Source organism: Haplochromis burtoni, unplaced genomic scaffold, assembly GCF_018398535.1.
Source record: "Haplochromis burtoni strain Fernald_Lab_line unplaced genomic scaffold, NCSU_Asbu1 Contig_123, whole genome shotgun sequence".
Classification (NCBI taxonomy): Eukaryota; Metazoa; Chordata; class Actinopteri; order Cichliformes; family Cichlidae; genus Haplochromis; species Haplochromis burtoni.
Genome location: NW_024582484.1, coordinates 657,756 through 672,958, shown reverse-complemented (window position 1 = coordinate 672,958; position 15,203 = coordinate 657,756). Strand labels below are relative to the sequence as shown.

At 44.0% G+C, this 15,203-nt stretch overlaps 1 protein-coding gene across 1 annotated transcript in view; it reads left to right on the top strand.

Moving 5' to 3' along the window:
- Nucleotides 1-15,203, top strand: part of si:dkey-23k10.2 (NACHT, LRR and PYD domains-containing protein 12) — a 43,005-nt gene that overhangs the window by 9,897 nt on the left and 17,905 nt on the right. The window contains 4 exon segments of the mRNA XM_042223913.1: nt 3,442-3,615; nt 8,516-8,689; nt 8,793-8,966; nt 12,175-12,348. Of these exon segments, the coding sequence (XP_042079847.1) occupies nt 3,442-3,615; nt 8,516-8,689; nt 8,793-8,966; nt 12,175-12,348 (696 nt within the window).

Genomic DNA, 15,203 nt, shown 5'->3' with positions numbered 1-15,203 from the left:
AGCCCCACTATGGTGGTATCATCTGCAAACGTAATCACTGCGTTGTTGCGTTGTCTGGGTGGGTACTGACACAGTCATGTGTGTACAGAGTGTACAGTAGGGGACTTAGCACACAGTCTTGTGGAGAGTTGCTGTTAAAGCTGGGGAAAGATGAGGCCCCACTCTAACTCTCTGTACACGGTCTGACAGGAAGTCTCTGATCCAGCAGCAGGTAGTTGAAGGAAGTTCAATATCCAGCAGTTTTATTATTGGTCTGTCCGGGAGTATTGTATTGAAAGCACAGCTAAAGTGAGAGAGGTGGTGTGGAGCGTTGTAACAATGGCATCTTCTGTTGATCTGTTAGCTCTGTATGGAAACTGGAGCGGGTCGAGTGTGGGTGGCAGGCACAGGGTGGATCACACTGATGCAGTTTCTCCTGTACCGTGCCATTGGTGGCGGGAGTCTTTTAAATCACTGGCTAACGCAGGGGAGCATCAGTAGTGAGTCACGGATGGGAGTGGGCTTTCAAAGCTAGCAGGGACACCACTATGAATACAATACATAAACATTTTAGAACCGAGAAACAGCATGCCAACACACCCAGCACCATCTTTCCTGTGTTTCCTGAGTTCTTATTATTTCCTCCGGAAAGCCGTAGAAGTGGTGATAGTCCAATGTAATGTTCCTTGCACAGTGTAATCCCAAACTCAGAATATCACTTGTTGTTCCTAGAGTATTTAAAAGTAGAATGGGAGGCTTCAGTTTTCAGGTCCCTCTTCTGTGGAACCAGCTTCCAGTTTGGATTCGGGAGACAGACACTATCTCTACTTTCAAGATTAGGCTTCTGTTCTGGATGTTCTGGATACTCGGGTAAAGAGAGGGGCTGAGCTGTCAACTGATCACCACCTGGTGGTGAGTTGGATCAGGTGGCGGGGGAGGACGCTGGACAGACCCGGTGCACCTAAACGTGTAGTGTGGGTGTGCTGGGAACGTCTAGCAGAGGCCCCAGTCCGCGAGATCTTCAACGCACACCTCCGGCAGAGCTTCAACAGCATTCCGAGGGAGACTGGGGACATTGAGTCTGAATGGACCATGTTCAGCGTCTCCATTGCCGAAGTTGCTGCATTGAGCTGCAGCCGCAAGGTGGTTGGTGCCTGCCATGGTGGTAATCCCCGAACCAAATGGTGGACACCAGAGGTGAAGGGAGCCACTAGCTGAAGAAGGAGTCCTATCGGGCTTGGTTAGCCTGTGGGACTCCGGAGGCAGCCGACAGGTATCGACAGGCCAAGCAGAATGCGGCTCGGGCAGTGGCTGAACCGTCAGACGTCTCAGGAGGGGAAAGCGGTGCTCTACCTGCACTGTGTATAGTGCTGGCGGAGCGCTGCTGACGTCGACTGAGAAAATTGTCAGGCGGTGGAAGGAATACTTCGAGGACCTCCTTAATCCCACTGACACGTCTTCCGAGGAGGAAGCAGAGTCTGGGGATGAGGGGAATGACCCGCCAATTTCCGGGGGCGAGGTCACTGAGGCAGTTAAACAACTCCTTGGTGGCAGAGCCCCTGGTGTTGATGAGGTCCGCCCCGAGTTCCTGAAGGCTCTGGACGTTGTAGGGCTGTCCTGGTTGACACGCCTCTGCAATGTTGCGTGGAGATCAGGGGCAGTACCTGTGGACTGGCAGACCGGGGTGGTGGTCCCCATCTTTAAGAAGGGGGACCGGAGGGTGTGTTCCAACTACAGGGGGATCACACTCCTCAGCCTCCCTGGGAAAGTCTATGCCAGGGTGCTGGAAAGGAGAGTTCGTCCGCTAGTCGAACCTCGGATACAGGAGGAACAATGCGGTTTTCGTCCTGGTCGCGGAACACTGGACCAGCTCTTTATCCTCTCGAGGATACTTGAGGGTGCATGGGAGTTTGCCCAACCAGTCTACATGTGTTTTGTGGACTTGGAGAAGGCATTCGACCGTGTCCCTCGGGGTGTCCTGTGGGAGGTGTTGCGGGAATATGGGGTGTCTGGCCCATTGCTACGGGCCATTCGATCCCTATACAACCGTTGCAAGAGCTTGGTTCGCATTGCCGGCAATAAGTCGGACTCGTTCCCGGTGGGTGATGGGCTCCGCCAGGGCTGCCCTTTGTCTCCGGTTCTGTTCATAATTTTTATGGACAGGATTTCTAGGCGCAGCCAAGTGGCGGAGGGCTTTCGCTTTGGTGGCCTCAGAATCTCATCTCTGATTTTTGCAGATGATGTGGTTCTGTTGGCTTCATCGGGTGAGGGCCTCCAGCTCGCACTGGAACGGTTCGCAGCCGAGTGTGAAGCAGCGGGAATGAGGATCAGCACCTCCAAATCTGAGGCCATGGTTCTCAGCCGGAAAAGGGTGGAGTGCCCACTCCGGGTCGGGGATGAGTTCCTGCCCCAAGTGGAGGAGTTCAAGTATCTCGGGGTCTTGTTCGCGAGTGATGGGAGAAGGGAGCCGGAGATCGACAGACGGATTGGGGCTGCGCTGCAGTAATGCGGACGCTGCACCGGTCCGTCGTGGTGAAGAGGGAGCTGAGTGTAAAAGCGAAGCTCTCAATTTACCGGTCGATCTACGTCCCTACCCTCACCTATGGCCACGAGCTGTGGGTAGTGACCGAAAGAACGAGATCGCGGATACAAGCGGCAGAAATGAGCTTCCTCCGAAGGGTGGCTGGCCTCTCCCTTAGAGATAGGGTGAGAAGTTCGGCCATCCGGGAGGGGCTCAGAGTAGAGCAGCTGCTGCTCCACATCGAAAGGAGCCAGCTGAGGTGGTTCGGGCATCTGACAAGGATGCCCCCTGGGCGCCTCCTGGGTGAGGTGTTCCAGGCATGTCCCACCGGGAGGAGGCCCCGGGGCAGACCCAGGACACGCTGGAGAGATTATATCTCTCGGCTGGCCTGGGAACGCCTTGGTGTTCCCCCGGATAAGCTGGAGGAGGTGGCTGGGGAGAGGGAGGTCTGGGCCTTTTTGCTTAGGCTGCTGCCCCCGCGACCCGGCCTCGGATAAAGCGGATGAAGATGGATGGATGGGTTTTCTTGTTTGTTTGGGTTTTTTTTTTTTTGTATTATTGTAGGATCTTTGCTTTACAATATAAAGTGGCTTAAGGCAACTGTTGTTGGGATTTGATGCTATATAAATCAAACTAAATTGAGAATTGATGGTAAGTGTTGTAAGTCGTCCACATAGGGATAAGAAGTTTATGAACTGTACAGCCTATGCTTTGGATGTGTAATGGATGTACTGTTGATCCAGTTTATGGAATAGTAGGACATTTTACAAGTGGTTTTTTTTGACAAGCTTGAATGTTTTATGACGTGATGAATATGAACAGCAAAATGCCGTCTGGATATAAACAGGTTTTGTGATCAGTGGTATATCTTAGAATTCCATTGTTTTGTTTTTGGGGTTAAACATCTGAATCAAAACAAAAGTGTTTCTTTTAAAATCTAGGTTGGAAAGAAACTGCCTCACAAATGCATCCTGCCAGATACTCTCATCAGTCCTCAGCACCCAGTCCTCCAGTCTGAGAACTCTGTCCCTGAATTACAATCTGCTGGAGGATTCAGGGGTGAAGCTGCTTTCTGTTGGCTTGTCCAGTCCACAGTGTAAACTCCAGATTCTCAGGTATGATGTATTTTACATAGAGGGAGTTTCATTGCTCATCAAGACTCTTGAATATGCTCTCTCTCTCAGACATTACATACATAGAACATTACAGACAATGGTAATATTTAAATATTGGAAGTGAGTGTGTATGTTATATAATGCCTGTAAATCCAGCAGTGAGTATTTGTGAGAGAGCAAATAGTAAGTGCAAAGAAAAGGAACAAACAAAAAAATAAATAAAGGCGTAACACCCGTCCCACGTTCTATTGAGGGGGCCCTGGGTTCTTGTTGTTACTTTCCTAATCATACTCCCTTTTTAATGCTTATGGTATAAAATGTGCAATAAAACGACACTATATGGAAATAAATCTCACACAAGCAGGTCAATTATAAAGTTAACTCCACTTTAGTGAATGATTAATTAACAACAACACAAAAGAAAATAAGTAAAATTAATAAAGTTTGTTAAACAATGGGGAGGTATCTACCTCAACAGAAACAAAATAATCAAATAATATTGTGGGCCCGCCCACACGTGGGACCTACAACAATGTGGTCGCTTCACTTGTTGCCAAGCAGTAAAATAAAAAGCACGTGCAAACAACAGAGGTGGAAAGAGTACTAAAATATTTTACTCAAGTAAAAGTACTATTACTTTGCTGAAATGTTACTCAAGTACAAGTAAAATTACCTGTCTAAAAATTTACTTAAGTAAAAGTAAAAAGTAGCTCATTTAAAATGTACTCAGAGTAACTTTTTAGTTACTTTTTTGTCAGCAGGAGGACAGCCTCTTCTGAGTAGTGCAAAAAAGACAATGGGATAAATCTCAAAGTAGTTGTTTTTTAATTAAAAGAAAAACTTTACAAATTAAAGTGTAGTGGCAGTTAAACTGCAATGGATAATGGTCACCAAACCAACCAACCAAACTGTCAAAACCATATAATTCTTTTACATGAGAATGTTTTCTAAACTGTCAAATAAGAGAACAAGTACTGAATTGAGCTGTACGGCAGCTGCTATAAAAATGTGTTTTAATTTTTTTAAACTTGGCCCTGCTCTGTTAATTTTGAGGAGCAATTCAATTCAATAAAACTTTATTGATCCTGAAGGTTGACCCCGAAGGAAATTGGGTTAAGGCTGCTGACCTTTGCCAGCGTCATCTTACCCTCCGACCACACATACATTACACAAACATCACATGGGGAAGACAGGTCAGAGAGGTATAACAATGGAAAATGCACCACATGAGGAAAGATAAGGAGAAAAAAATAACTCCCCCCAGACTGAGCTCCAACAGGGAGATCAGGTTGAGAACAGAAAAAAACCCACCTCAGCACATAGCACATGTTATTCTTTTGCCTGCAGTGTGAACATCTGTGGGTTAAGTAAGAAAGTAGCCGCTTCTGTCTTCTGTCTAGTTTAACTATTTTTTAATAAATTATTATTATTAACAAACAGGAAAAATGTAAGTAAACACATTTTCTTTTGGCAATTTACCGATCCAGTAAGAAAAAAAATGTAAGTTGCGTGGACAGCAACGTGCCCAATAACAGTTTGTCTTAACTTAATGTGATTAGCTTGAGCACAGCCTTTTTGCTAAAATAAATGTACAGGTTTCATCTAACTTACCTCTACATGCTTGCGCAGGTTTGATGTGGAATTTTTAAAAGCTGCTAACTCGGTCTCTCTGGGCAAACACAGCTTACACTGCATAATAAAGCTGTTGCCTTTCTTGCACTTGAAGCTGAAATGGTCCCTTAAATACGGCCAGGGGTTCACATCGGTTTCCTCGAGTTCAGGGTCAGCAGAATTCGACGGGGTTTCTGTTTTCGCTGGATCCGTACCACCGATGTCAGACTCCATCTTTAATGTGACCTTAGCGCCAATTTGTTCTACTACCCATCATTCCCTGCAGTATTTCCAAGTGCAATGTTGGGGTTTTTTTGTTTGTTCTTTTAATTTACTCTGTAACGGGTGTGATTGAAAATGTAGCAAAGTACAATACTTTTTAAAAAATATACTTAAGTAAAAGTAAAATTACCGACTTGAAAAACGACTTTAAAAAGTACAAATACACAAAAAAACTACTCAATTACAGTAACGCAAGTAAATGTAATTCGTTACTTTCCACCTTTGGGAAACAACAGTACTCACACCTCCAGGCAGTTCAAGGGGATAGCGGGGAAACTGGGTCAAGGCCACCAGCAGCACTCACAGTGGTCTCCACGTGCTCCCACGTGAACACATAGCTTCATCACAGCAGCAGAAGGGACCTCTCTGACACGCCAGCAAGACGTCCGTCTCCTCCTACTCACAGTAGGGTACAACAGATTTCCACTCCAGCTAACTATCCGTCAACCTGAAAATACGTCGCCCTTCTATAAACTCCGCGTCCACTCGACACTGCTGTCCATCTCTCGTCTCTCTCACCTCCTGCCGAGTGCACACGGCTCCCCACTTACTCCCACCTCCTCTGCCTGAGACTACTTCAGGGTTCACTGGAGCTGCAGTACATATCAATACCATATCAAAAATAATGACATAAACCTCAAAATACAAATAAAAAAGTTGTGCATTTAACTGACACACATCACACACCTTACAGGCATTTGTACACATTATTGAACACAGTGAACATTTGCATTTAACTATCAATATAAATGAACTATTTTAATAATGACCTATTTACATAGTCAGGGCTACAAAGGTAACATAAAATAACATGAAAAAAATTCAATTAAATTTATTTCTATAGTGTCAAATTACAACAACAATTGTGTCAAGGCACTTTATATTGTAGAGACAAGATACTACAATAATAAATTGAAAAACTCAACAATTTGGGTTAGTTTTAGCCTCCTAACCCTCTCAGCCTCTGAGTCACTATAAGAAGAAACAAAATTACAATCATCTGCAGTGGTTCTGTAGATCCCCGAGAGCTTGACAGAAAAGGCTGGTGTTAGTGCTCCACATAATATGAACCTAGAAAGCAGATGTGAGAATAGTATATGGTTCAGACTGTGACTACATTGTGATGAGATGGGAACACAGCTTTTGCTTAACAAAAAAGCAAAAACTTTAATCAAAATTACATAATCTGAGTAAAAAATACTGAAGTAACTATGATTTATCACGGGCAGTGCCAACTGCAGTGTCATCAGAGAGAAGCAGTAATAATGTCACTTTCAATTTATTGTTATTTTTATCAAAATATATTTTAAAAACATTATTTATAATAATATTATTTTGTACATCAATCTAATACAGCAAGAGAAGCGTGAGGGACACTGGTGTTGTAAACATTATTTGATATTATTAATATTATTTGTGGTATGCCATTTTAAAAAGTGTAACATTACTTTAAAAACACATAGCTCTGTTAAAGTGACTCATTAAATGACTCGTTTTCTATTATAATTGAATACCATCTAATGTGCGTGGGGTTGTGGCAGCTGAGCGTCCTGTGATGTAATTAGTATTTCACACGAAGGCCACAACAAAGGTGGACATCGAGGCTGCAGGTGGATCCTCTCTCATGCCCTGGATTACCTGACAGGAAGACCACAGTATGTGCATCTTCAACATTTTGTGTCTGACTAGAGGATCAGCAACACAGGGGCACCACAAGGGGCCGTCCTCGTCCCCTCCCTCTTCATTCTACACCACAGACTTCAGCCACTGCACAGAGACCTCCGTCTTCAGAGGTTTTCTGCCGACTCTGCGGTGGTTGGATGCATCAGTGACGGTGATGAGACAGAGTACCAGGCTGTGGTCGACTGTGTGTGAGCAGAATCATCTGCAGCTCAATGTGGCAAAGACCAAAGAATCAACTGTTGGCTGAAAGCTGAGGTCATTGTGACCATTATGACCTTAGCCTCTTAGAAAACAACAGAAAATCATTTGCAAGAAATTTATGAGTGATCTTTGATAGCAATTTAATCTTTGATAAACAGATGAACAATGTAATCAAAGCTACCTTCTTTCATCTCCGCCTCCTTGCAAAAGGAGGCGGAGATGCCTTTTCTCTGCTTCAGAGATTTTGAGAAAGCGATCCATGGCTTCATCTCACCTCGACTTCTGTAATAGCCTCTATTCCTGTGTTACCTCGTCATCTACTGGCTGACTGCAGCTGGTCCAAAACACTGCAGCGGGGCTCCTAACTGGCACACACAAGCGAGATCACATATCTCCCATACTTGCATCATTACACTGGCTGCCAGTCAGTTTTCAAATTGATTTTAAGATTTTAACACTTGTTTTTAAGACGCTGCATGGACTAGCTCCTGCATATCTTTCTGATCTTCTAACCTGGTATATTCCTGCAAGATCTTTGAGGTCTGCGGACCAAATGCTACCAGTTGTCCCAAGGTCCAGATTAAAACTCTGAGCAGATCGGGCATTTGTGGCGGCTGCTCCTAAATTGTGGAACACTTTGCCTCTGCACATCAGGACCTCCTGGAGACTTTCAAAACCCATCTAAAGACCTATTTTTATTCTCTTGCTTTTAAATCAGTATGAGTCTGTAACTATTGTTTTTATTATCATTCTAACTTTATCCTATTTTATGTCTTTTGCTTTAACTATTTTTATTGTACCGCAATCTACAGGAAGTGCCAGAGTCGTCTCTTTCAACATCTGAGTTGGTTTGTTTTAGCAATGTAAACATAGTTGTTATTTAGACCTAATTTTCCACCTAAAATCATCCCTGTACTCCAACCATGCAGCCACAATCTTTCAATGAGCACAGTCCAATCAGTACTTGCCAAAAGAAAAGAGGCTATGAAGAAATACAGCATTATGTATTGGAGGTGCTGTAAGTGATCGGTCCTAGAAAACTAAGATTACACTGCTTGATTTAAACTAACCAAAAGATTTTTTTAAAATCCAGTTGATCATTTCTTCATTTTTACACTTTCAGGTTGTCTTTCTGTTTTCTATCATCGGGAAGTTGTGGTTTTCTGGCTTCAGTTTTCAGCAATCAGCCTTCCAGCCTGAGAGAACTGGATATGAGCCACAATAGTCTGTTGGATTCAGGAGTCAAGCAGCTCTGTGTTGGTCTACAGAGTCGATCCTGTAGACTGGAAACTCTGAGGTCAGAGTTCTAACTGTAATATTGCACGCTGATCCTTTTCTATCATCCCCACTTTCTTTTTGTGTGGCTTAATCAGTAATTAACATACTCTCCCCCCCCCCAGCCTGGGGTTCTGTGGGCTGACAGAGAAAAGCTGTGAATTTCTGGGTTCACTTCTCAGCTCCAAGGAGTGTCATCTGAAAGTGGTTAATTTAAGTGCCAATAAATTGCTGGATTCAGGAGCGATGAGGCTTTCAGCTGAACTACGAAGTCCTGACTGTCAAATAAAATCTCTCAGGTAAGGAATCCTTAAATCAGACAAGTTAGCTGTGTTCTATGCACTGGCATACTTATCTTAAATGTTTAGTTGCTTAGGTCTTCACAACCTGATTAGCAGACAGCAAGCTGTCATTTCTTGATGACATTTACAAAAATGGATTTCACAGCAGTGGGAATACGTTTCATTACAGTAGATGTCTTTCTGAAAACACTAGAAGTATTTATTTTTTTTAAACATTTATTTATTGGTTTCAACCGGTTTTACATGGTGCACCGTGAGCATTAAAAAAAAAGTAAAAAATAAATAAATACATAAATAAAAACAAAACCACAACAACAACAGAAACAACATAGTAATAGAAACAAAAACAAAGCAAACCATAACAAAAGGGAAGGGCAGATATATAAATCGAGTCAGAGTTTCAGGCTGTTAAGTCCACAGCGTGCACGTTGCAGTTCTCCAGAAAGTTGTAGAATTTTGACCATAAAGCCCAAAACTTGTCCAGTTTATTTCTTAATGCATAAGTTATTTTCTCCATAGATAGTATAGATGTCAGTCCATTAAGCCACTGAGATAGTCCACATATTTTTTGATTTTTCCAACACATAGCAACACAGCGCTTGGCTTCCAAAAGTCCAGTCGTTAACAGAGCTCTGTTGTTTGCAGCAGGTACAAAATTATTCGGGTATATATTTAAAATACATATTTTAGGATGAAGTGGAATCACATCACCAATAAGTTGACTCAACACATTTATTACCTTTCCCCAAAAGATTTTCACATGTGGACACTCCCATATACAGTGAAATAAAGTGCCTGTCCACTCCACACTTAATACAGGTGTCTGGGATGTTTGAATTAAAATAAACCTAGACAGCTGTATCATTTCTCCCAAGTAGTTATGTATTTCAAACCAGATCATTATACTGTTTTTTTAAAAAGGGGTTCTTAGTTTGCTTATTTAGTGTCTTCCTGTCGGCTGAGTAAAGATAAGGTAGGGGAAATTTTGATTTCTGTAGACTCCATAGAAACCCACACTGGAGTTTGCTCATTAACAAAATAAAACATTGCCGCTCTGATTTGAGCAGAAGCACCACTTTAAATTTGGAAGCTGTAAACCCCCTCTTTCATAAGGAAGGTATAATAATGAGATTCTGAGTCTTGGTCTTCTGTTGTTCCAAATAAAGTTTCGGAATAGTTTTTGCAAATCTAAGAAGAAAGAGTTTGGTGGTATTGATTGAAAAAGGTAAAGATATTTTGGCAAAATTGACATTTTTAGTATATTAATACGACCAATTAAAGATATGGGTAGTTTCATCCATCTGTTTAGAAGTGCAGTAACTGACGTCGTTAAGGAATTATAATTGGATGCCAGAATATTTTCAATTGAGGGGGTTAATTTCACACCCAGATAAGTAAACCCATGTTCAGATAGCAGAAAGGGAGTATTGATTGGAGGATTTTGTCGTTTCATTTTTATTCAAAAATAATATTTCAGATTTATCAAAATTTATTTTATAACCCGAAAATGTGCTAAATGTATTAATGAGACTTAATATGGATGGTATTGATTTGTTTAAATTAGTGCAGAACAGGATCACATCATCTGCTATAAGTATTGTTATTGCCAATGTCATGTGCAAACAGTGCAGAGTAGCTACATAAATTCTACTCACACCGAAGTTGATTATTTGTTAATAGTTTTACATCCTTGCTGCATATATTTATTAAATGGTAAATGGCCTGCATTTGTATAGCGCTTTTCTAGTCCCTAAGGACCCCAAAGCGCTTCACACTACATTCAGTCATTCACCCATTCACACTCATATTCACACACAGGTGATGGCAGCTACATTGTAGCCACAGCTGCCCTGGGGCGCAGTGACAGAAGCGAGGCCGCCGGACACTGGCGCCACCGGGCCCTCTGACCACCACCAGTAGGCAAACACGGGGTTAGTATCTTGCCCAAGGATATTTGGCATGCAGCCAGGAGGCAGCCTGGGATCGAACCACCGATCTTCTGATTAGTGGCTGACCTGCTCTGCCACCTGAGCTACAGCCACCCCTTACTTCTAGACTGAACTAATTCATTATTATCAGGATTTCCTAAAAACTCCCTGAAAAAGTCTTCAGCTGATCCAAAATGCTGCTTTCAGACTCCTGGCTTACACGGTTCCTACGGTATTTAAAAGTAGGCGGAGCCTTCAGCTGTGACACATAACAGTTACAAAGGCTAATTGACATCATAGAGCTCTGTTCCAAAAACTGACACAAATGTAACACTGTCTGTGAAGCTGGATTTAAGAAATAAGTGCTTTAAGTTCTTAGAACAAGTTTAGTGGGTTGGTTGGTTTCAGCTTACATTAGTTTATGTTAGCTAATTAGTAACAGAACCAGTAACTCAGAGAAAAATAAGGACACTAAAACAAAATCAAAGGGTACACTTTTCTGCTGTCCCTGGCTGCAACAATGAGCTTTGTGTTAAGAAACCAAGGATATACTGTCCACTTTCACTGTCTGTCATTTAAGCAATTAGTGGTTCTTCAATATTTAGCTAGCGGCACTGAAACAGGAAAATCCAGCTGTTAGCCGTAATGTTCGGGTTTGTAAAGCATTTTATGAATGATGACTATGTGGAGGACGGCCTGTTTGAGTCCAGTGACAGGTGGTTCACTGGATCAACAACCTCGAGTCACACTTTTCCTGGTCTAGCTGGATGTACTGAGCAGCGCAATCAGCTGACGCGTATTTAATGCAATGAAATGGTCATTTTTCCCAAGCTCTTGTATCCAGCTTCACATCTGTGTCACTTTTTGAGGGCAGGGCTCAGTGGTGTAAATTAGCCACTTTCCTTTTAGATAAAGCATGTAGTCAGGTTCAGGTGACCCTGTATCCTCCCAGTGTAACGGTCTCTTCACTCGCTGCTGCAATCTCATTTCACAGTTGTATTTACACACGCTTTGAGGTGCTGCAGTATTTCTGAACAATAAGAATCAGCACTCAGACAATATCGCCACATAAGCAATGATGTAGGAGAAGACGTCAAAACTGCATATACAACTACTGTCTATAAACAGCATGTCTCTGAGCTTGCTTGCTCATAAGGGTCCATCGGATTGTTGGGTTTTTGTTTTATTTGTTTTTTTTTTTAACTTAAGGGCTTTTAGGCTTTGTGGCCTTTTTGACATACAATTTATTCTCTGCCTACTGTTTTTTCCTTTTGTAGTCTGTCAAGCTGCTGGATACGTGAGAAAGGATGCACTTCTCTGGCTTCAGCCCTCACAGCCAACCCCTTCAGCCTGAAGGAGCTGGACCTGACCTACAATTGTCCTGGTGACTTGGGAGCAAAACTGCTTTCTGCTAAACTGAAGGATCCCCAATGCAGCCTTGAGACTCTCAGGTATAAAGAGCCTTTTTGTCATGCACAGATGTCTAAGCATCATGTTTGTGAACTAACCCATTATAATATTATGGGTGTATCAGTATAATCTTATTATTATTCGTATTTTTTTTTTTTGTGTGTCCCGTTTGGATCTTTAGCCATCAGAATTGTTGTCTTAAGGCCAAGAAAGATGCCAAGCGGATTTATTTTACCAAGTGGATCATCATGGCCTTGCCATATTGGTCCATTTGATTGACCTTTATTATAATTATGAATTTATTTTATTTTCAGTTGCTACAAACGGGACAGACATGACTGGGGGATAGGACAGGGAGAAAGAATGAAAGAAAGAGAGGGAGAGAAAGAAAACCAAAGGGGAGAAGAGACGGTGAGAAGGGGGGGAAGAAAGAAAGAAAAAAAAACACCTGGGTCACCTGTATGGAGAAAAAAAACAGAAGAGAAAGCAAACAACAAAGAGCAACATAATAAAAAAAACGGCACCATCACAATAAACTAGCTAGCAGTAGATATCAGTAGATACTAAATAATAAACGATATTGTGCAGCACGCAAGATAGACAGCGCACAATGTGCTTTGAGGCAGCAGCCAAGAAAGGTGTAGTCCGCGTCTGTGAATACCCGTGTGTACACCTGTGTGCATACCTGTGTGGATCAGCATGCTTGCATTCCAAAGGTTTCTCCATGTAACGATCTGCTAGGGAGTGTGGGGAGCCACAGCCCCGTCCTCCAGGGCATGAAGCAGGTATGGAGGAGATCAGTGTAACAGCAGTCTGGCGAGGAAGGAGCGGCTAGCCGGTCCAGCGGGCATGTGGTGTGGAGGTTAGCCGGATAACACGGAGCCAGTCGGTTAAATCCAATAACAGACCTTTATTCGCCGTCAGCAACATTACACTTTATAAGCCAGGTCTCCTCGGCTGTACTCGTCCGAACCTACATACGCGGGGATTGGTACCGCCAGCGCCAGCTTGTCACAACAGTAAGTAAGGTGTTTTCTTGGAGCATGGAACATGAGCAGCATGGAATGGCTGCCGCTAACAACTCACACACCCACTAGGAGACCCCCATAGCTACTACAATAGTTGGGCAACCCCCCCTAGTGGTGCTATAACCCAAAAGGTTTGTTACATCACCCCCCCAGCAATTCGCAGGCTGTCCTCAGCCGGACCCAGGTGACCCTCCTCCCGCTACCTTTCTTCACTATACATAGTTACATTAGGTACTAAGCAGGTTGTGGAGGAATTGTTAGACACCCTTACCTTAAGCATTGGTACAGTCAATAAACAAAATTAGTGCTTGAAGCAAACAATACAGAACATGCAGCTAAATTGTTCAAGGAGGACAACTAATAGTTCTCTCTGACTATCTGTTAGGTTTGCCTCCAGAGCTTTGGTCTCCAGCGAGGGCTCTACCATGTCAAGCGTCATAATGACATTATCATCGCTCAACAGATCAACTGAGCAACCCTCCTCTTCATCCGCGCCTGTGCATGGACTGTCGTCCATAGCTACGGTTCTTGAGGGGATGTGGATTGTCAAAGAGGCCCTGCTCATAAAGTCCATCCCTAAGTCAAAGGGGGATGACAAGTTGCGGATGACAGCAAACCGGTGATAAAACCTTTTGTTCAAGAACCCTATGGGCAGCCATGTAACACCCTCCGGGAGACAGCGAGCACCGTCTTCTAGGCTCACCGGTGGACCCATCCACTGGTGGGTCCTGTTGGGAGACAAGTTGTTCTCCAAAATGAGTTCAGCCCGCACAGCAGACAGGGATGCCCCCGTATCTAGCGTAGCGTTCACTGCCACCGAGTTGAAGTTAATTTTGGCTTTCAATGGAGTGTTCCAGTGTGCTCCAGACTCTACATCTTCCATGTGCCCCACAATGCCTTGCACAATCTGGTGGGCATCATGCGGGCGAGGCATACTTTGCGAATGGGGGGAGGGCTGCCTCATTGAAATGTCCTCCCCCCCCGGGGGTTTCCCGACTGCTGACTGGCCGCACGAGCTGCCGGCAGTGAATCCAGCCCCTCAGCATCGGCCAGTTCCAGGCCCGGTGGTGGGCCTGGGAGAGGTCGGTGGGAGGTTGCCCTGGGTCTGGCAGCACCTCGTTCTTTTGGGGCAACCCAGGTGCAACTTGGGCACGTGCGTGTGGTAAACCCCGGGCGGGAGCATTTAAAACAATGTGGTTCTCTCGCGCTTGCAACACTAGGGGATGAAGTAGGGGTTGAGCGGCCGACTGGACCTAAGGCTGTGTGGAGCTCGTGCACGCGAAGTAGTAGGTCCATAACTGACGGGACTTGCGTACCGTACAACGCAACCCGATATTTCTCCAATGAATGTTTACATATGAGCTCGATCTGTTCATTCTCCGGCGGCGGGCACCTTAGCTTATTAAACTCACTGAGCATGTGAGCTACAAACGTTGGGAGGGGTTCCTCTAGTGATTGGACGCGATCGAGGATGCCCCGCCAAACGTGCTCTTGGTTATCAGCTGACACAAACACTGATTCAAAAAGTTGGTAAAAATGTGCCCATGTAGTAATGTGAGAGCTGAGGGCCCTAAACCATTTACTGGGCTCTCCCTTGAGGAAGTGAGGGAGCTCACTCAGAACCTGCGAGTCGGTTAGGCGCAGCGACGATCTGTAGCTATCCACTGATTGGAGCCACTCCTCCGGTGACACTCCACCGTCACCAGCGAACACTGGGGGCTCCAGCTTGGCCTGGTGTAGACCCAAACCTTTGGTCTCAGATATGCTTAAAAACCTTTCAATGGATCAGAAATCCCAGTTTGCAATTAATACAATACAAAATATTACACAGAGTGCACTATACTGGTCATAGGATGTTAAAGATGGGC